Here is a 23,076-nt window from a genome sequence, read left to right on the forward strand (position 1 = left end):
ATGCATACCAGGATTTGGATGAGGGGGCCATGCATACCAGGATACGGATGAGGGATGCCATGCATACCTGGATAGGGATGTGGGGGGGCCATGCATACCAGGATAGGGATGAGGGGCCATGCATACCAGGATAGGGATGAGGGGTACCATGCATACCAGGATGAGATATGGGGTGCCATGCATACCAGGATAGGGATGAGGAGTGCCATGCATATCAGGATGGGGGTGAGGGGTGCAATACATACCAGGATGAGGGATACCATCAGGGCCGGCGTCAGCACCCGGCGCACCCGGGCAAATGCCGGGGCCCTGAGCAGGCAGAGGGGCCCACTGGCGGTCGCGCACCCCGCTGGGCTATGGGCGGAGGAGAGCGCTGTCAGCGCCCGCCCTTCTCCGCCGCTTGCTCAGGGCCCCGGCAGGCGGATACTTACCTCTCCCCGTGCCTCCGCAGATCAGCTGTCTTCCTGCTCTGCGCTCCCTGTGACGTCTCAGGTCAGAGGGCGCGGTGACGTCTTTACACCGCGCCCTCCCCTGAGCCGTCACAGGGAGCGCTGAGCGGGAATACGCCGACAACGCTGGAGTTCGGACCCGAGCAGCGGGCAGCAGGCAGCGGGCAGCGGGCATCAGGCAGCAGGTGAGGAGAAGGGAGGTGAGTATTTGATTTTTTTTTTTTAATGTATGGAGGCATGGGGCAGTATAAAGAGAAGGGCGGGGGGCATCCTACATGGGGCATTATAAAGAGAGGGGGGGACATCCTGCATGGGGCATTATAAAGAGGAGGGGTGACAGCCTGCATGGGGCATTATAAGTTGGGGAACAGCCTGCATGGGGCATTATAAAGAGGGGGGGGGGACATCCTGCATGGGGCATTATAAAGAGGAGGGGTGACATCCTGCATGGGGCATTATAAAGAGGAGGGTTGACAGCCTGCATGGGGCATTATAAGGTGGGGAACAGCCTGCATGGGGCATTATAAAGGGGGGGGGGCAGCCTGTATGGGGCATTATGTGGGGGGTAACAGCCTGTATGGGGCATTATGTGGGGGGTAACAGCGTGCATGGAGCATTATAAGGGGGGGGGACAGCCTGTATGGGGCATTATATGGGGACCGGTATCCTGTATGGAGCATTATATGGGGGCCAGTATTCCGTATGGGGGCCAGTATTCCGTATGGAGCCTTATATGGGGGCCAGTATTCCGTATGGAGCCTTATATGGGGGCCAGTATTCCGTATGGAGCCTTATATGGGGGCCAGTATTCCGTATGGGGGCCAGTATTCCGTATGGAGCCTTATATGGGGGCCAGTATTCCGCATGGAGCCTTATATGGGGGTCAGTATTCCGCATGGAACCTTATATGGGGGTCAGTATTCCGCATGGAGCCTTATATGGGGGCCAGTATTCCATATGGAGCCTTATATGGGGGCCAGTATTCCGTATGGAGCCTTATATGGGGGCCAGTATTCCGTATGGAGCCTTATATGGGGGCCAGTATTCCGTATGGAGCCTTATATGGGGGCCAGTATTCCGTATGGAGCCTTATATGGGGGCCAGTATTCCGCATGGAGCCTTATATGGGGGTCAGTATTCCGCATGGAACCTTATATGGGGGTCAGTATTCCGCATGGAGCCTTATATGGGGGCCAGTATTCCGTATGGAGCCTTATATGGGGGCCAGTATTCCTTATGGGGCCTTATATGGGGGCCAGTATTCCGTATGAAGCGTTATATGGGGGCCAGTATTCCGTATGGAGCCTTATATGGGGGCCACTATTCTGTGTGGAGCGATTCACCGGTTTCTGAGCTATTGTGGAATTTACAGTAGATATCACTCATGTAATGTAAGAAGTGAAATCTTTGCATTGTACTATATATATATTTCTCTGCGGTATCTCTGCATCATGAATCGTGGTATGTGTTAAAGGGGCCCACTGAGACTCTTTCGCCCGGGGCCCAAAAAAACCTGGAGCCGGCCCTGGATACCATACATACCAGGATAGGGATGAGGGATGGGGTACCATGCATACCAGGATTGGGGGTGAGGGGTGCCATGCATGCCATGATTGGGGGTGAGGGGTGCCATGCATGCCATGATTGGGGGTGAGGGGTGCCATGCATACAAGGATTAGGGGTGAGGGATGCTATGCATACCAGGATTGGGGGTGAGGGGTGCCATGCATTCCAGGATTGGGGGTGAGGGGTTCCATGCATTCCAGGATTGGGATGAGGGGTGCCATGCATACCAGGATAGGGATGAAGGGTGCCATGCATACCAGGATGGGGATGAGGGGTGCATGCATACCAGGATAGGATGGTGGGGACAGGATGGGGGCAGCACAAATACCAGGAGGGGGGTCAGCACATACCAGCATGGGAGACCATATACCAATAAAAATGCTTGCCACCCGGACGTAAAACGGGTTCAATAGCTAGTAGACTATAATGGTGCTGGCAGAGTGAACATGCTCCACCTCTGTGCTCCCCCTATTAAAAAATACATTTTGTACTCAACTAATTAGAGTGATTGAGTCCTCTTCTCCCTTGCTCTCAGAGTTGCCCAGCACATGTGGTGCAATGCACTGACGTCATTGCGCCAGGATTCTGACTTCATATATGCCGTAAACCTAAATGAGCCTACAATAAAGATACAGAGTCATCTCACTAAATTAGAATATTATCAAAAAGTTAATTTCAGTTCTTCAATACAAAAAAGTGAAACTCATATATTATATAGAGTCATTACATACCAAGCGATCTATTTCAAGTGTTTATTTCTGTTAATGTTGATGATTATGGCTTACAGCCAATGAAAACACAAAAGTCAGTATCTCAGTAAATTAGAATACTTTACAACAGCTTGAAAAATGTTTTTAAAATCCGAAATGTTGGCCTACTGAAATGTATGTTCAGTAAATGCACTCAATACTTGGTCAGGGCTCTTTTTGCATCAATTACTGCATCAATGCTGCATGGCATGGAAGCGATCAGCCTGTGGCACTGCTGAGGTATTATGGAAGCCCAGGTTGCTTTGATAGCAGCCTTCAGCTCGTCTGCATTGTTGGGTCTGGTGTCTCCTCTTCCTCTTGACAATACCTCATAGATTCTCTATGGGGTTAAGGTCAGGCGAGTTTGCTGGCCAATCAAGCACAGTGATACTGTTGTTTGTAAACTAGGTATTGGTACTCTTGGCAGTGTGGACAGGTGCCAAGTCCTGCTGGAGAATGAAATTTCCATCTCCAAAAAGCTTATCGGCAGAGGGAAGCATGAAGTGCTCTAAAATTTCCTGGTAGACGGCTGTGCTGACTTTGGTCTTGATAAAACACAGTGGACCTACACCTGCAGATGACATGGCTCCCCAAACCATCACTGATTGTGGAAACATCACACTAGACCTCAAGCAGCTTGGATTGTGGCCTCTCCACTCTTCCTCCAGACTCTGGGACCTTGATTTCCAAATGAAAATTGGAACTCTAGGACCTTGTGGAGTGTGTCAATGACTGCCTTCTGGACATCTGTCAAGTCAACAGTCTTCCCCATGATTGTGGAGCCTACTGAAACAGACTAAGGGACCTTTTTAAATGCTTAGGAAGCCTTTGCAGGTGTTTTTTGTTAATTATTTTAATTTACTGAGATAATGACTTTTGATGCACCTGTAGAAGGGCAGGCAGCCTATGGCTCCCAACTACAGGGTCCAACAATCAAGTTGACAACAATACAGTTCAAAGTGGCGCTTACCCGTAGACCCAGTGTTACTCCCCTGCATCTGCTCAGCAGGGCTTCGCCACCTTTCCCTATTGCAGCTGCCCTCTGCGTGCTCCACGTTGGGTTTTACAATTGGCCCAGCGTGCTTCCAAGATATCATCTGCCTAGGCCTATTTAAGGTCCACTAAGACACACACCTATGTCTTGGTATAAAAACTCAAATGTCCTGTGTTTGGTGTGCTCTTCCATTTGTGTTCCAACTCTGAAACTGCATACCTACAGCTCAGCAGGTTAACACTCGCTCTGCCATCTCTGCATCAGTTGCAGCAAAAAAAAAAACTTCTGCTGGACTTGGTTCATGTTGCATTCAGCCTTGCTTAGCACTACTTCATCTGTTCTACTGGTCCTGAGTTTCCTGCTTGTGCCAAGTCCTCACTTCCCACATGCCTGGATGCCTGGTATACCAATGCTGGAGGTCTACGTGCCCACCCTTACCTGGAGCTTAGTGGATTAACTCACTAGGTGAGCCTAACACCCAGTCAGAATCTGGGGCATGTGCACTGTCTGAGAACTTCGGCATGAGTGACACCACTGCTACCGTTTTTTTTTTCGAATTTTGAGCCCTGAAGAATTTTATACTCAGGGCAACTGCCCCTGTGTCCATGGGCCACTGTACTGTACCACTGGATAGTTGTTCAATTGCTAGCTTTTAGGCAGCTTGAGTATAGAGAAACTGCTTTACCGAGCCACTCATTCCAGCATGATAGCTAGATATCATCGTAGGGATACAGATATTGTCACAGGTGTGTCAGAGGTGACAGATAGTCGCCCTGCAGTTGGTTTCAGGAAATCTCTACGTTTGGCATTACAAACATCTTTTTAGAGACTGGCTGTCTCTAGGACCCAGCGGCTTCCTCCCTCTGGCTAATTAGCTCCCTGGCCTGGGTGTATAAATACCTGGTGTGTCTGAAGGGGAGGTACCGGCGATATTCATTACTGCTTGTGAGGCTTTAGCAACAGCAGTACTTTGTCCTTGCTGGAGCTTGAGGCCGTGGGTGGATTTGTTTGGAGTCGTCTAAAGCTAAGCAATTCCCCCCTGTTTGTCTACCCTTGTTGTCTATAGAGTTTAGTGGAGAACGACTAGTGTTCATCTCCTTCCTTCCCTAGCCTTAGCCTTACGCCAGGGAAAGTAAGGACGAGGCACGCGTGTGGCGATTGGTGAAGAGCCAATATAGGGACGGTAGTTGAGACAGGGTGACACTAGACCAGACTAGGAGGTCTCCACCCCCCCCCCCCTTCCCTAGTGTCTGGGCTCCCTTTCCCTCTTCCCTCTGTGTTGCAATAAGTCTTTCCCACACCTTGCGTGACAGATATCTATATCAACACTGCTACAGAGGTAATCCCTATATATGTCTACATATTTACATTACAAGAACTATTTATAGAATCAAATAATGTTAATCTACTTTTCTCATTTATTTCCATAAATGCTAAATCCTCCGCACACGAACAGCATTAGCATACAGCACCTCAGCCATGTGAAATAAACACCACCCATTTCTGTTCTTCCCACCCTGGACTGTGTGCACCAGCTGGAGAGAGGGAGAACTAACAACTTCTCAGCATCAGGATCTTGGATGAAATAAGGAATTGTTCTATTAACAACGATTTTTTGCAGTTAAGGAATTATTAATTCTAGAGAAGGACATTTTTCAATGCCAAGGGAATTGTCATTGTGGTATTTGGATTGTAAATTTCATTGGGGAGAGTAAAACTGTACGAAGGCAGCAAGGAAAGGAAATGTGATCCAGTGCAGAAGGCTTCTATCCTGGCAGCATAACCTGGTACAAGACAATTTTATATGGGAGGAAGAATAACCGTCTAGTGTTCTGCGGACTGGGGAGCACTTATGATACCGAAGTCCCAGGCCGGAGGGAAGTTGTCCTGGTAGAGTGTCACTAGGTCAGGCAGCATGTGGCAGTCATGCAGAGCTCGCACAAGAGAAAGCTAAGAGCTAAATGCAGCCCGCTGCATGAGTTCGGTGGAGGGGCTTTGGAGCTCAGACACTACAAGTCCATCGATACAAAGAATTCATTAGGTGATGCCGGGGATATTAATTCCAACTCCTCACGTCAAGAAACAGCTGTGTCTATGCCAGCCAGCCCAGCGAGAACCTACAGCAGGGGCAGGGGGTCTCCCCTCACTGGATATGGTAAATGTCATTTCATTCCAATGTTTATGACGGAAAGATGGTCTCGTTACCTATTCTGTAAATCCTGCATTTCTGCAGCAGGAGGTTTTTAGGTCATGTTAAACAGATTGTTATTAGCAGGGGAAATCTGCTAAGGATCTTAAAGTTACACATTGCCGTGGTTTATATTGAACATTTATAAACCTTTGCATCCTGTATTGGTTCTGATACAGTACGTTATAATCCCATAATTAGGCAATTCAAATACCGCAATGTAATGACAATACTGTTGTAAACGTGGATTGTGAAAGTTTTAACCATCTTGTAGACATGACTACTCTGAATTAGAAGCCCATTTTCTGGTACGTGCTGATTAAGTAATAACTTTGGAATGAACAGCCAGTTCAACGTTTATGGCTGTTGAGTGGATTAAAAGCAGACTTAAAGCATAGCTTATCTATTTTCCATTAATTTAAATTGATGAACAGTTCCCTGTATATTGCCATTTGTGACTGGGAGGGAGGCTGAATGTAGTGTCCTTTGCTTGGGTTCTCTTTAGAGAGTCCAGTGGGTTTATTGTTAAAATATACATTTTTATTTTATTTATTTTACTCACCTATGTAATATATATAATATATATATATATATATATATATATATATATATATATATATATATATATATATATATATTTATGCTATTGGCTCAAGTAATTCTTTGCTATGTATAAAGATAATATTTACAATTTTTTGTATGTTTTTACTTTTCCTGAATACTAGATCCATATATGTATGTTATATCCTAAACAAAACGTGTACTTAATATGGGTGAACATTAATTCTTGTGATGCACGGTTATATTGGCTTAAAACTGAAGAGTTCGTATAATTATCTGCGTGTTTTGTTGTTGAGCAGAACATTTATCGGAATTGTTATATAGCTTCTAATAAAGCTCAGATCCAACATACGGCAAAAGCTAACGCTGTAACTTATCTACGACTTCTGAAGATCATCACTCTTGACAAGTCATCCTTAGGTTTTCTCTACAGCATATAGTATGTTACTCTTCCATAAGGGGGTCAATCCCCGTAATTTTACGTAAAAACGAAATAAGGGGTATCACTATCTACTAAACTGGTGTCACTCTGAATGATGTCGTCTTGTTTTCGATATTTGCAGGCATGGAGGAGTCTGTATGCTCTGATAGTCCCAGGTCGTCTATGAGTCTGACTGTTCTTTTAAGTTTAATCAGTCAAACAATTCTATATATATTTATAATGATATTGATAGTGTCTTACTTTTTGCAAGTTATTGTACAGTTTTTGATACTACCTACAGCGTCTATCATTTAGCTTACAAGCCAGCTTAATGTGCTTATAAAAAAGCCTCCATGGATTGCATGATAGCTTAAAGGAACATTCAACTTATCCATGTGGTATTTTCAGCATTCCAGAGCTTAAAGTGAACCTGTCACATTGAACATGCAGTCTGATCTGTGGGAAGAGCAAAAAGAACTGAGTGGATTCATATATAGTTTTGTGGCAAAAAAAAATCAGTATAATTCATAATCATTCTTTAAAATTTCTGCTTATTCTGGACTTAGGAGTCCAGTGGGAGGCGTTACTTACTGATTTACAGCCTTCCCTTTATGAGCAGACTTATGGAGAGAGCTATTGTTCTTTAGGGCTGATCACTGGACTTCTAAACCAAAAATTAGATTTATAAGGAATAAAATAAAATGTATACTAAACAATTTTGCACAAAACTATGAATCAGTCTTCTCTGCTCCTCCTGACCTATAACATTGCACTTACTACCTCATTTTAAACATTACAGGTTCCATTTAAGGGGATTTTACACTATTTCAAAACTTTATCTCAAAATTTAAAAATAACATATTTAGCAATGCATGTACCTTACCAATTCCAGTCCTCTCCCTCATCGCTGATCTCATGCACCCTTTACTCCTTCTGATGTCCATCAGTCCACACTAAGGTGATGTCCATCACTGGCCCCAGTAATATTCTGCAAATAGTGATGTCATCACTGTGGCCAATGATTGGTTGCCATTGTCACTTGACATGGTGTCACAATGAATATCCTGATAAGGTGTCAGGAGATGGACACACTGCCCACGTTCTCCCTTGAAGACATGTGCATTAAAATAATGTATCTTGATGTGTAATGTGTATTGTGACATGTGTTATTAGTGATAGGCTGTATTTTACCCGATAGTAGGGATAGTTAGGGTAATGTTTGGGGATAGCTCAGAGTGGGAGGGTCTAAGGTGAAGGGACAGAGACAGTTTCCTGCCAGGAACTTATATAAGGCCCAGAATGTGCCAGAAGCAGACCTATAGTCTGACTAGTCAGCAGAGCCGCATGACGTGGGTGTCCCTGACATGAGTGGAGACTGACACAGTAGATAGCGAGATCCGGAGTGTAACATACCTGGCGGCGTCCTTGCATAGTGGTCCATTTCCCACTGTGCAGGAGCGCGCACTTGATCTCCTGTCCGGAATGTCTCTCTGGCTTCCCTCCATGCTGTCTGTTTGTGTCTGTCTTTGCTGCTTAAGGGCGGCGCCCGATCACTTCCTGCTTTTTGTACCTGCTGTGGGTCACACCCCTTGTGCGTCCTCAGCCTATTGCTGTCTGACACTTGGTATATAGCTCAGCAGCTCCCTTCTATCCCGGCCTGAGCAGAAGTGTTTTCCTTCAGTGTGTGCTTGCACTCTGAAGGTGCCAGGTCCCGTCTTTGTTTCCTTGTCTGCCTTTCCTGGAGGCTGTATTTCCAGGCCTGTCTGAACTTAGTCCTGTATGTCTCCTGCTTTGCGGTATTAGTTCCCGTGTCTGAACTAAGTCCTGTATTTCTCCTGCTTTGCGGTATTAGTTCCCGTGTCTGAACTAAGTCCTGTATGTCTCCTGCTTTTTGTATCAGTTCCCGTGTCTGAACTGAGTCCTGTATGTCTCCTGCTTTTTGTATCAGTTCCCGTGTCTGAACTGAGTCCTGTATGTCTCCTGCTTTGCGGTATCAGCTCCCGTGTCTGAACTGAGTCCTGTATGTCTCCTGCTTTGCGGTATCAGCTCCCGTGTCTGAACTGTGTCCTGTATGTCTCCTGCTTTGCGGCATTAGTTCCCGTGTCTGAACTGAGTCTTGTATGTCTCCTGCTTTGCGGTATTAGTTCCCGTGTCTGAACTGAGTCCTTTCTGTGTTCTCTTGTCTGTCCTGTCTGAACACGCTCCTAGCCTGTTCCTTCCGCCTTCTAGGGGCCGATTACCTAGACCCGCTCCTGTATCTTGTCTGTCCTGTCTGAACACGCTCCTTGCCTGTTCGTCCCGCCTCTCTGGGGGCAGTATTCCCAGACCCGCTCCTGTATCCCGCTGCAGTGTCGGTCTCCTCCGTACACTCAGTTCCAGTCTGAACTCTCTCCTGTCCTTTACCTGTTTTGCCTCTATGTCCGTTCCCTTCCTTTTTCTGCAGAGTCTGAACTCTTACCTAACTCCTGCTTGTTGTCTCTGCAAGTACTGTGTGAGTATCTGGCTCTGTCTTTCCCTTCCTGTCTGTTCCGTGTGAACAGAGCCCTGTCCTCCCTGCTCAGCCTTGTCTGCACTCTAGCTGTGCTTGCCTGTAACCCTCTGCCTGTATTGTTCCTGAGTCCCGGTGTGTACTGGGTCCTATCCCGCCTGTGTTCCTACCTGCTAGTGCCTCCCTGTCTGCACTCTAGCTGTGCTTGCCTTTACCCCCCTGCCTGCATACCCGCCTGCCTGCATACCAGTCGTGCCTGCCTATACCCACCAGTCTGTGTGCCAGCCTACCAGCCTGTTCCTGTATTCCCCTGTGTGGGTCAACAGCCGTGTCCGGGGTCTGTCCTGGAGTAGCACCTGGTCCCTCTGCTCGGTTCCTCCTTGGTGCACTGGCGTCGTATGCCGTCGTGCGACCCTGGTCGGATCAGGTGAATACTTAGTCACGCCCCTCCAGGCATTCACTCTCCGGCACGGTCCAGTGGAATCACTACAATCACACGCACACGCCGCTTAGCCCGGGCGTGTGCATAACAGCATGCTCAGGCCATGGTTCCCGTTGAGCCCCACGGCCTTCGCCCTCTGAGAAGTTTTCCAGCGAATATATGCATTAAAATAAATAAATAAATTTTTTTTCCCTTAGCTGAGTTCCAGGCGAATTACGCACCGTCCAGATGGATCTATCAGCTCTCGTTCCTGCGGATCCGCCACGTTACTATGGGGATCCAAGACAGTGTCGTGCATTTGTGGAGCAATGCATGCTACACTTTAAGGCCTACCCTCTTTATTTTCCTTCCGATTGGGCTAAAGTGGCCTTTATGATGTCTTACCTGGCGGGTGATGCCTTGGAATGGATCAACCCCCTATATGAAACACAGGATCCGATCCTCCGGGACCTAATGGCCTTCCTGGTGGCCTTTCTAATGGTCTTCGATGATCCTAACCCGGAGGCTCCTGCTGAAGCTTCACCTCCCAATATCCCGGAGCAGCCCCGATGGGTAATGTGTGTGGGTAGCGCAATAGTCCTCCAGCCCAATGAGACTACTGCCCACCCAGAATCCTCACAGGGTGACTACGCTTTCCGGAATACTTCTCTCAACCTCAAGAGGCAGTCCAGACGTGCTAGACTTAGAGGCAAGCCGTCACGCCAGGGTCTGTCCTCCCTGAGACCTCCTGACCCCAACCTTGAAGTCCCTACTGAAGCTTCATCTTCCTGTATCCCGGAGAAACCCCAATGGGTAATGTGCGTGGGTAGTGCACCAGTTCTCCTGGCTGAAGAGACTTCTGCCCATCCAGACTCCACACAGGAGAACTTCCTGCACCCGGCATCAGATGCTTCTCTCTCTTTAACCGGTGTGCATGTCCAAGGATGCTCCAAAGCTGTGGTTACCTCAGAGTCTGTGCACCTCTACTACCTGGCGGAGGATCCCCTGTTGCCTCCTGAACCCTCCGGGATACCACTCGATGACAAATGGAGAGAGACTTCTCTACACCCGGTACTCAATACTTTGTCCGCTTCGTCCTGTGAGCCTGACAATGGGTACCCCAAAGTGGTAGTTACCTCCGAGTCTCTACACCCCTCCGACCAGGCGGAGGATCTCCAGTTGTCTCCTGAACCCTTCGGGGTGCTACCTGGTAACGAAAGGACAGAGACTCTCCTATACTCTGTACCTGATACCTCGCTCGCTTCGTCCAGTGAGTCCAACCTAGTGTACTCCGAAGCAGAAGTTACTCCCGAGTCTCTACACCCCTCCGACCAGGCGGAGGACCTCCAGTTGTGTTCAGAACCCTTCGGGGTGCCACCTGGTGGTGAATGGACAGAGACTTTCCTATACTCGGTACCCGATACCTCGCCTGCTTCCTCCAGTGAGTCCAACCTAGTGTACTCCGAAGCAGAGGTTACTCCCGAGTCTCTACACCCCTCCGACCAGGCGGAGGACCTCCAGTTGTGTTCAGAACCCTTCGGGGTGCCACCTGGTGGTGAATGGACAGAGACTTTCCTATACTCGGTACTCGATACCTCGCCTGCTTCCTCCAGTGAGTCCGACCTAGTGTACTCTGAAGCAGTTGTTTTCTCTGAGCCTCTGCACTCTTCTGACCCGGCGGAGGACCTCCAGTTGTTTCCTGAATCCTCCGGGGTACCACCAGATAACAAAGAGACAGTGACTTTTCCTCATTATGTACCTGATAACCCGTCTATTTTTTCCTGTGAGCTTGACAAGATGTACCTCGAAGCAGAGATTACCCTTAAGTCTCTGTCCCCCTCCAACCCAGTGAACGACTGGTCCTCGAATTCCCTGCGGAAGATTCTGGCAGGCCTGAAGAAGAGGGGGCGTAAGGGGGGAGGTACTGTAACATACCTGGCGGCGTCCTTGCATAGTGGTCCATTTCCCACTGTGCAGGAGCGCGCACTTGATCTCCTGTCCGGAATGTCTCTCTGGCTTCCCTCCATGCTGTCTGTTTGTGTCTGTCTTTGCTGCTTAAGGGCGGCGCCCGATCACTTCCTGCTTTTTGTACCTGCTGTGGGTCACACCCCTTGTGCGTCCTCAGCCTATTGCTGTCTGACACTTGGTATATAGCTCAGCAGCTCCCTTCTATCCCGGCCTGAGCAGAAGTGTTTTCCTTCAGTGTGTGCTTGCACTCTGAAGGTGCCAGGTCCCGTCTTTGTTTCCTTGTCTGCCTTTCCTGGAGGCTGTATTTCCAGGCCTGTCTGAACTTAGTCCTGTATGTCTCCTGCTTTGCGGTATTAGTTCCCGTGTCTGAACTAAGTCCTGTATTTCTCCTGCTTTGCGGTATTAGTTCCCGTGTCTGAACTAAGTCCTGTATGTCTCCTGCTTTTTGTATCAGTTCCCGTGTCTGAACTGAGTCCTGTATGTCTCCTGCTTTTTGTATCAGTTCCCGTGTCTGAACTGAGTCCTGTATGTCTCCTGCTTTGCGGTATCAGCTCCCGTGTCTGAACTGTGTCCTGTATGTCTCCTGCTTTGCGGCATTAGTTCCCGTGTCTGAACTGAGTCTTGTATGTCTCCTGCTTTGCGGTATTAGTTCCCGTGTCTGAACTGAGTCCTTTCTGTGTTCTCTTGTCTGTCCTGTCTGAACACGCTCCTAGCCTGTTCCTTCCGCCTTCTAGGGGCCGATTACCTAGACCCGCTCCTGTATCTTGTCTGTCCTGTCTGAACACGCTCCTTGCCTGTTCGTCCCGCCTCTCTGGGGGCAGTATTCCCAGACCCGCTCCTGTATCCCGCTGCAGTGTCGGTCTCCTCCGTACACTCAGTTCCAGTCTGAACTCTCTCCTGTCCTTTACCTGTTTTGCCTCTATGTCCGTTCCCTTCCTTTTTCTGCAGAGTCTGAACTCTTACCTAACTCCTGCTTGTTGTCTCTGCAAGTACTGTGTGAGTATCTGGCTCTGTCTTTCCCTTCCTGTCTGTTCCGTGTGAACAGAGCCCTGTCCTCCCTGCTCAGCCTTGTCTGCACTCTAGCTGTGCTTGCCTGTAACCCTCTGCCTGTATTGTTCCTGAGTCCTGGTGTGTACTGGGTCCTATCCCGCCTGTGTTCCTACCTGCTAGTGCCTCCCTGTCTGCACTCTAGCTGTGCTTGCCTTTACCCCCCTGCCTGCATACCCGCCTGCCTGCATACCAGTCGTGCCTGCCTATACCCACCAGTCTGTGTGCCAGCCTACCAGCCTGTTCCTGTATTCCCCTGTGTGGGTCAACAGCCGTGTCCGGGGTCTGTCCTGGAGTAGCACCTGGTCCCTCTGCTCGGTTCCTCCTTGGTGCACTGGCGTCGTATGCCGTCGTGCGACCCTGGTCGGATCGGGTGAATACTTAGTCACGCCCCTCCAGGCATTCACTCTCCGGCACGGTCCAGTGGAATCACTACAATCACACGCACACGCCGCTTAGCCCGGGCGTGTGCATAACACGGAGTAAAGAAAGGACAAGTGACTGAAGGACAGAGTGATCATCTGGAGATGAGTCCTGAGACAGGACGCCTAGCAGTACGGCCTCAAGTTTATAACTCAGAGAGGTAATGGGCCAGGACAAAACAGAGAACATGAGATGGAACGAGTGCTCTGGGTGGGAGTTTCAAGTTGAGAAGCTAAGTACTGGCTATGTTGGCAAACTAGTTCTCTTAAAGGGGTTTTCCCATGAACAAAGTATATTTTAATTAAAAGTTCTTGAAATAAAAATAAGTTCCACAATTGGATGTGTTTAAAAAATGTTCCTGTATTGAGATAATCTTATAAATGTGCCCCTGCTGTGTGCTGTGTAATGGCTGTGTCTGACTGTACAGGAACATGGTCTGATCATACCACATCTTCTAGGCAGGGGAGGAAGAAAAAGAGAGGATACAGACAGGACAGCAGGGGATCACAGCTGAATCTTTCTGTGAGGTAAAACATTTCTCTGCCTGTTTTTAAGATTTATTTTCCTCAAAGAAAGAATCAGCTGTGATCCCCTGCTGTAATGTCTATGTACTCTTGTGTGTCCTCCCCTGTCCAGGAGCTGTGATATGATCAGACCATGTCCCTGTACACAGTCCGACACAGCCATTACACAGTACACAGCAGGGGCACATTTATAAGATTATCTCAGCACAGGAACATTTTATTAACAAATCCAATTGTGGGACTTATGTTTATTCCAAGATCAACTTCAAAAACTGACTATTCACTTGCCTACAACATAATATATGATAATGTATGGTAAAGCTGATTCACACACAGCATTTTGCATTGTTTTCGTTGCATATTAAAGCTCAGTGACCAGATGTTGAAAATCTATAGCAAATTATTTCTGTATACAAAGCTTTTTCTTAGTTCTGGCGTTTTTTGATAATGCAGCATGCCTTACTAATGAGGCATTTTCTGACCTGTTTCTAATAAGTTTGTTATAGGTAATCTGTCACCAGGTTTTGGCAACCCCATTTGAGTGCAATATGATTTAGATGTAGAGGTAGAGATCCTGATTCCTGCAATGTATCACTTACTGGGCTGCTTGTTGCAGTTTTGTTTTATTGGCACAAGGTCCTCCAGTTCTCTGAATGTTGAGCTCTGTATAACCCCGCCCACACCCCTGATTAGCAGCTTTCTGGGTACACTTTGCATAGGCAGAAAGCAGCCAGTGAGTGGTAGGGGATTTTATAAAAATTACTCTAAGCAGCCCAGTGAGTGATAGATCACCGGAATCAGGGTCTTTGGCCCCACATCAAGCTGCCCACACAGAGGATAGCAAAAATCTGTGGACTGATTCCAGGCTTGAAAAAAGCCTGTAAATGAGGAACCCACTCTATTGTTGCATTCATCTGATGATTTTCTTTTTATCATTGCTTTTTTATTTGCTTGTCATTGCAGGCTGTAATTTTTTTGCATGCATTTCCATACCATTACTGTTTTTGCATTGAATGTCAAGGATGCTGACCTTGTATACCTATGAATCTGACACATGAAGTAAAAAAAATACACTATTAGAATTGTATTTTGACTGCACGAATAGAGGAGCCTTAACTTGCAGATCAATTCTCTTACAAACATTGATAACCATGTTATTAAGTGACAGCAAATCAGGTAATAGTGCAGTTTAGTAGAATAAACTGATTGAGGTGGAAGAAATAGGGGTACTTGATTTCCTACTGCGGACCACCAATCATATATGAATGCTTTCATGTTTAAATGAAGTCATTTGACTAATTAGATTTACAGTTATATAGCCATAGCATTAAAAGCAATAATAAAATGCATTTTCTCATGACAATTGCACCTGTCAAGAGTTGTATATAATAGGCAGCAAGTGAAAAGTCAGTTTTTAAGTTGATGTGCTGAAAGTAGGAAAAATGGGCAGGCATGAGTATCTGGGTGACTTTGACAAGGACCAAACTATTATGACTGGACACATCACCTCCAAAATGGCAGTGGTAAGCACCTACCAAAAGTGGTCTAAGGCAGTGACAAAGTCATAGACACCGAAGACTCACTGATGTGTGTCTAATTCATGAAGAAAATTGTCTCTTCAGAGAAGAAGAGGACTAGAACTCTAGTGCCACCTATAGGAAGTAGCAAACTTAAAAGTCAATATCGACTCTCTAACGAGCCTTGTCACATGACTTAGGATAAAAGCCAAAACTAAAATCTCAATTTGCAGAGATCACACCTCGTAACTTTCAGACTCAGCCTCACATGTGCACAAATCCATTAGGTCTGATCCCACAGAAGAGTTATTGCAGCACAAATTCCTAGTAAACCTACTGCTGTCAATAATGAAAAGGTGTCAGAACAGCCATTGCATCAGAGCTTTATGTGAATGAGGCTGTGTAGCTGCAGACAGAAGCGAAGAGGAGCTGAGGACCCAAGTGCACTGATACGCCCATAGTGCACTCGTGAGCCTAATTTGCATAGGGTTAAGACATGAATTCCGATGCAACAGAGCCCCGGATAAAAGCTGAATAAGTACTATTGAAAATGTGGTTTTGTGCCCTCTTCGGCAGTACTTCAGGTTTCCTAGGTATATTCTTACTCGGGCGGACACTGACAGCTTGGGGCCCTTGTGCAAGAAATGTATATGGGTCCCCCTGCTTTTATGGCGACAAAGCTATAGATGTGTATATATATATATATAACTGCACACACATATATACAGTACAGACCAAAAGTTTGGACACACCTTCTCATTTAAAGATTTTTCTGTATTTTCATGACTTTGAAAATTGTACATTCACACTGAAGGCATCAAAACTATGAATTAACACATGTGGAATTATATACTTAACAAAAAAGTGTGAAACAACTGAAAATATGTCTTATGTTCTAGGCTCTTCAAAGTAGCCACCTTTAGCTTTGATGACTGCTTTGCACACTCTTGGCATTCTCTTGATGAGCTTCAAGAGGTAGTCACCGGAAATGGTTTTCACTTCACAGGTGTGCCCTGTCGGGTTTAATAAGGGGGATTTTCTTGCCTTATAAATGCGGTTGGGACCATCAGTTGTGTTGTGCAGAAATCAGGTGGATACACAACTGATAGTCCTACTGAATAGGCTGTTAGAATTTGTATTATGGCAAGAAAAAAGCAGCTAAGTAAAGAAAAACGAGTGGCCATCATTACTTTAAGAAATGAAGGTCAGTCAGTCTGAAAAATTGGGCAAACTTTGAAAGTGTCCCCAAGTGCAGTTGCAAAAACCATCAAGCGCTACAAAGAAACTGGCTCACATGAGGACCGCCTCAGGAAAGGAAGACCAAGAGTCGCCTCTGCTTCTGAGGATAAGTTTATCCGAGTCCCCAGCCTCAGAAATCGCAGGTTAACAGCAGCTCAGATTAGAGACCAGGTCAATGCCACACAGAGTTTTAGCAGCAGACACATCTCTTCAACAACTGTTAAGAGGAGGCTTTGTGCAGCAGGCCTTCATGGTAAAATAGCTGCTAGGAAACCACTGCTAAGGACAGGCAACAAGCAGAAGAGACTTGTTTGGGCTAAAGAACACAAGGAATGGACATTAGACCAGTTGAAATCTGTGCTTTGGTCTAATGAGTCCAAATTTGAGATCTTTGGTTCCAACCACCGTGTCTTTGTGTGACGCAGAAAAGGTGAACGAATGGACTCTACATGCCTGGTTCCCACCGTGAAGCATGGAGGAGGAGGTGTGATGGTGTGGGGGTGCTTTGCTGGTGACACTGTTGGGGATTTATTCAAAATTGAAGGCATACTGAACTAGCATGGCTACCACAGCATCTTGCAGCGGCATGCTATTCCATCCGGTTTGCGTTTAGTTGGACCATCATTTATTTTTCAACAGGACAATGACCCCAAACACACCTCCAGGCTGTGTAAGGGCTGTTTGACCAAGAAGGAGAGTGATGGGGTGCTACGCTAGATGACCTGGCCTCCACAGTCACCAGACCCTGAACCCAATCGAGATGGTTTGGGGTGAGCTGGACCGCAGAGTGAAGGCAAAAGGGCCAACAAGTGCTAAGCATCTCTGGAAACTCCTTCAAGATTGTTGGAAGACCATTTCCGGTGACTCCCACTTGAAGCTCATCAAGAGAATGCCAAGAGTGTGCAAAGCAGTCATAAAAGCAAAAGGTGGCTACTTTGAAGAACCTAGAATATAAGACATATTTTGAGTTGTTTCACACTTTTTTGTTAAGTATATAATTCCACATGTGTTAATTCATAGTTTTGATGCCTTCAGTGTGAATGTACAATTTTCATAGTCATGAAAATACAGAAAAATCTTTAAATGAGAAGGTGTGTCCAAACTTTTGGTCTGTACTGTATATATATAAATCTCCCCCACCACCTCAATCATTGTTCTCCCCCACTACCCCATCATTGCTTTCCCCCACCCCTCCATCATTGTTCTGCCCCACCATTGCTCTCCCCCACCATTGCTCTCCCCCACCACCCCAATCATTGCTCTCGTCCACCACCTCCATCATTGCTCTCCTCCACCACCCCATCATTGCTCTCCTCCACCACTCCATCATTGCTCTCCTCCACCACCCCCATTATTGCTCTCCTCCATCATCCCCATCATTGCTCTCGTCCACCATCCCCATCATTGCTCTCCTCCACCGCCCCATCATTGCTCTCCCCCACTACCCCATCATTACTCTCCCCCACCACCCCATCATTGCTTTCCACCACACCTCCATCATTGCTCTGCCCCACCATTGCTCTCCTCCACCACCCCATCATTGCTCTCGTCCACCACCTCCATCATTGCTCTCCTCCACCACCCCTATCATTGCTCTCCTCCACCACCTCCATCATTGCTCTCCTCCACCACCATCATTGCTCTCCTCCACTACCCCATCATTGCTCTCCCCCACCCCATCATTGCTCTCCCCTACCACCTCCATCATTGCTCTCCCCACCACCGCGATCATTGCTCTCCTCCACCATCCCCATCATAGCTTTCCCTCACCACCCCCATCATTGCTCTCCCCACCACCGCCATCATTGCTCTCCTCCACCAGCCCCATCATTGCTCTCCCACAACCCCATCACTGCTCTCCTCCACCACCCCATCATTGCTCTCCCCCACCACCCCCATGATTGCTCTCCCCCCACCACCCCATCATTGCTCTCCTCCACCACCCCATCATTGCTCTCCTCCACCATCCCCATCATTGCTCTCCCCCGAGTATTGGTTAAAAAAAAACACCTTTCTGCCCATTCCCCCGCAGCATCTTCGTCCCCGGTAACGTTCTCACTGATACAGGCGCGCGCGGTGTGCTGTCATCAAGCCACGCATGCCTGTCTCAGAGAGAAAGCACCGAGCGGGCAGGAAGCAGAGGATGGATCCCTGTAGCTCCGCTCCGCTGCCATTTTGTCCTGTCTGCAGTGGAGCTGCAGGGGTCACTCCCTTCCCGCCGCACATGAGAGGGCAATCTGGCCATGGGCACCCCGGAGCCTCAGGCTCCAAGAAGCAGACCAGATTGCCCTCAGTATTAGATGCCCGGCTTGGGCCCCCCTGCACCTCCGGGCCCCTGCTCTTACTGACTAGTACCCTTTAAATGATTTGCTGCTAATGTCTTAGTGCCAGATACCACAGGACTCCTTCAAAGGTCTTATGGACCCTACGCCTCTATGAGCCAGAAATGTTTCGAGCTGGAGGTGCATCTACACAATATTAGGGATGTTGTTTTAAAGCAATGGCTGATCGGGTATATTAGGCACCTTCTCAGAATGTAATATATAGTCTATAACGTTTAGGCTTCAAGCATATATTTTTAATTATGTGTCTATTATTGGTTATAGAGAATTGGCCAGTGGACAAAATAGTTCAGAACTCAGACAATTTTATGTGAGTCGGAGAGACAACAGAGAAATTCCACAATTGATTAAATGAACTTGATATCTATCTTTGTTACCGGGACACATTTCAGCTGCTGTTGCTGTAGTGCCAGGGACAATTGTGCCCTTGATGCTTAATATCCTTGCTGACAAGCACTTATTAAAGAACGGCACTGGCCTTTACTCTCAATTCCTTGTATTTTACTTGTCAAGTACTTCTGATTGTACGCTTTCCTGGACTGAAGAAAGTAATGTGCAGTGTTTGCTCTAATTGTCCCTAAAGCTCCATCTCAGTGGATACAGTTACATATAAGCAAGTAATTGGATCATTTGGGGCACCTCTAAATGCCAAATCTTTATAGAAAGCTAATGGAGAGTTAGCTAGTGATATTTGGCAGTATAAATATTTCATTCGTCAGGTATGTGTACTGCTGGTACATTTTCAGCTGAAGCGGCGTTTATGTACAGTATATTGCACATAGTGTAGTGCATACGGCATTAATATTGCATGGATATTGTTGCAGCTGCATAAACTCATCACTGTGAGTTCTGCGATAATTTCATGTGTCCTATGTTTCATATGTACAAGCAGGCAGCAAAAGAGAAACTGAGCTGAAATATGTTTATCCGTATTTGGGAAGAGTTAGTATATTATTATTGAAGTCAGTACTGCAGTGTTAGAAGCAAACGCTTTGATTATACACCGTGGACTGAAGGCAGAAAGCCCTATGCATCATTTCTAGGGGGTCTGTAAGTCACTTTTCTATCTTTAACTTGTGGTATACGATGAGTATTATTACGCCAAATTCATTAAAATGGCACACAAGGTTCATACATTTTGCACAAAGTAAAAAATGTCCTTTTTTTCTGGTTTTATTTTTGCAAGTTTCTTACAGTAAAAAGTCGTAAAAGTGACTAGTGTAAATTAGTGATGAGCGAGCATGCTCGTTACTCGAGATTTACGAGCATGCTCGGGTGCTCGCCGAGTATCTTTGCGGTGCTCGGGTGTTATGTTTGCGTCGCTCCGTGTGCACGATTTGTGACTGTTTGTACAGCTTTAATATATGTGAGGAATGCCTGCTTGTTCGGAGTGACTCACACATAACACCCGAGCACGCTGAAGATACTCGGCGAGCACCTGAGCATGCTCGCGGAAAGGGTTAACAGAACACGCTCGCTCATCACTAGTGTGAATACAATCACGTGAGGAGAGGATTAGAGTACATTTTTGACAAATTGAGACTTTTTGAAAAGTCACAAATAATGAATCAGGCAAAAACATTTGGAAACCCTAAACCAGACTTACAGTGGTGAACTGAAAAAAAACACAGACCAATATAAAATAGACTTAAAAAAAGACACAAATTGAAAGATGAATTTGATGCAAACAAAAAAAAGGCACAAAGCACCAAAACTTGACATAATGCAAACGCAAATGCAAAAATAAATAGCCTTTTTTTTTCAACTAAACACATTATACAGTGTAGGATCAAAGTGAAAAAAATGCATTACTTATATTAAAATGCTTTTAGCTCTTCTTGTGCATTACAGACCTCAGACCACAGCTCTCCATTAATGTCTAGGATGTGTTGCCACTGATAAATTGATGTATCTGTATAGACTAAGTACAAGAAGAGCAAGTGCACTTTAATTCAGCAGATGCTATCACAGTCTCCAGTCAGCTACACATTACCACACATTTAATATTTATTATGTATCTGCGACTAATTGTAAATACAATATAACAGAAGCTTTGCACAGAGCACATTGTAAAGCAAACACTAAGATAAAAGAGGACCTGTCAGCTCTGTTAAAAGGTCTGTTTTAGTAAATACGCTTATCCATAAGAAATAACAATGTTAGAGTATTTTGTCTTAGAACACTGTTTTGTACCATTTCTCTATTTTATTATATCCCAGGGCGGATTAAGGGTAGCCAGAGCACCAGGCAGTTTAGAGTTCATGGCATCCCCCAGCACCCGATGCATCATGTTTTTGGAAATTTATGTGATAGGTCACTTGATGAACACACAGGTGCTCTTGTGCACATCTGCAGATATAAGGAGACAGAGAATGCGGCAGAGAATGCCCTTATGTACAATGCTATAGATAACAAGAGGATACTATGTAATAATGGATGGTGCTGTACAGTACATAGCAAAAGGGGATACTATGTAATAAGGGACAGTGCTATACATAAAAAGAGCGGATGCTCAGGGGCGGAACTACCGCCCGTGCAGCCGGTTCATTGAACGGGGGCCCCGAGGGAGAGGGGGCCCCTCCAGCCTCCAGCAGGGCCGCCATCAGGGCATGACTGCCCTGACTCCAGTATGGGGCCCGGCCGGTAGGGGCCCCCTCGGGGGCCCCCCTCTTGTGCGTCTCTCTCCTCATGGGGCCCCCGGCCCCATGCTATGCGCTGGGTCCGGGACATTTCAGCGCTGAGCTGCGCTGTTGCAGCAGCGCCTTCATGATTCCCCTGACTTCCGGTCATGTGACGGTGCCGTCACATGGCCGGAAGTCAGGAGAACCTGCTGTCAGCGATTTGGACGAGCGCCAGGATTCTGCAGGGATCGCATGGGGGTAAGTATAACAAGTTTTATTTTTTTTAAAATACAATTAACTAGGAGTGGAGAGATGGGAGAAGCACATGTGTGTGTGTATGTGTGTGTGGGGGGGGGGGGAGATGGGAGATGCACATGTGTGTGTGGGGGGGGGGAGATGGGAGATGCACATGTGTGTGGGGGGGGGGAGATGGGAGATGCACATGTGTGTGTGTGGGGGGGGAGATGGGAGATGCACATGTGTGTGTGTGGGGGGGGAGATGGGAGATGCACATGTGTGTGGGGGGGGAGATGGGAGATGCACGTGTGTGGGGGGGGAGATGGGAGATGCACATGTATGTGGGGGGGGAGATGGGAGATGCACATGTGTGTGGGGGGGGGGGATGGGAGATGCACATGTGTGTAGGGGGGGAGATGGGAGATGCACATGTGTGTAGGGGGGGGAGATGGGAGATGCACATGTGTGTAGGGGGGGGAGATGGGAGATGCACATGTGTGTAGGGGGGGGAGATGGGAGATGCACATGTGTGTAGGGGGGGGAGATGGGAGATGCACATGTGTGTAGGGGGGGGAGATGGGAGATGCACATGTGTGTAGGGGGGGGAGATGGGAGATGCACATGTGTGTAGGGGGGGGAGATGGGAGATGCACATGTGTGTAGGGGGGGGAGATGGGAGATGCACATGTGTGTAGGGGGGGGAGATGGGAGATGCACATGTGTGTGTGGGGGGGATGGGAGATGCACATGTGTGTGTGGGGGGGATGGGAGATGCACATGTGTGTGTGGGGGGGATGGGAGATGCACATGTGTGTGTGGGGGGGATGGGAGATGCACATGTGTGTGTGGGGGGGATGGGAGATGCACATGTGTGTGTGGGGGGGATGGGAGATGCACATGTGTGTGTGGGGGGGATGGGAGATGCACATGTGTGTGTGGGGGGGGGGGTGGCAGATGCACATGTGGGGGGGGATGGGAGATGCACATGTGTGGGGGGGAGGATGGGAGATGCACATGTGTGTGGGGGGGGGGGAGATGGGAGATGCACGTGTGTGGGGGGGGAGATGGGAGATGCACATGTGTGGGGGGGAAATGCACGTGTGTGGGGGGGGAGATGGGAGATGCACATGTGTGGGGGGGAGATGGGAGATGCACATGTGTGGGGGGGGGGAGATGGGAGATGCACATGTGGGGGGGAGATGGGAGATGCACATGTGGGGGGAGATGAGAGAGGTGCACATGTGGTGGAGGGGGATGAGAGAGGGGCACATGTGGGGGAGGGGGATGAGAGAGGGGCACATGTGGGGGAGGGGGATGAGAG

At 47.5% G+C, this 23,076-nt stretch overlaps 1 protein-coding gene across 1 annotated transcript in view; it reads left to right on the forward strand.

Moving 5' to 3' along the window:
• The first annotated feature begins 5,243 nt into the window (after positions 1-5,243).
• ANO4 (anoctamin 4) overlaps positions 5,244-23,076 on the forward strand; it is a 344,842-nt gene continuing 327,009 nt past the window's right edge. Inside the window, exon 1 of the mRNA XM_073651462.1 lies at positions 5,244-5,913. Coding sequence (XP_073507563.1) covers positions 5,685-5,913 — 229 coding nt within the window. The 5' untranslated portion in view covers positions 5,244-5,684. The remainder of the gene's footprint in view (positions 5,914-23,076) is intronic.

The sequence above is a fragment of the Phyllobates terribilis genome, unplaced genomic scaffold (genome assembly GCF_046119375.1).
Source record: "Phyllobates terribilis strain yellow unplaced genomic scaffold, ASM4611937v1 Scaffold_11__3_contigs__length_659146591, whole genome shotgun sequence".
In the NCBI taxonomy this organism is placed as follows: Eukaryota; Metazoa; Chordata; class Amphibia; order Anura; family Dendrobatidae; genus Phyllobates; species Phyllobates terribilis.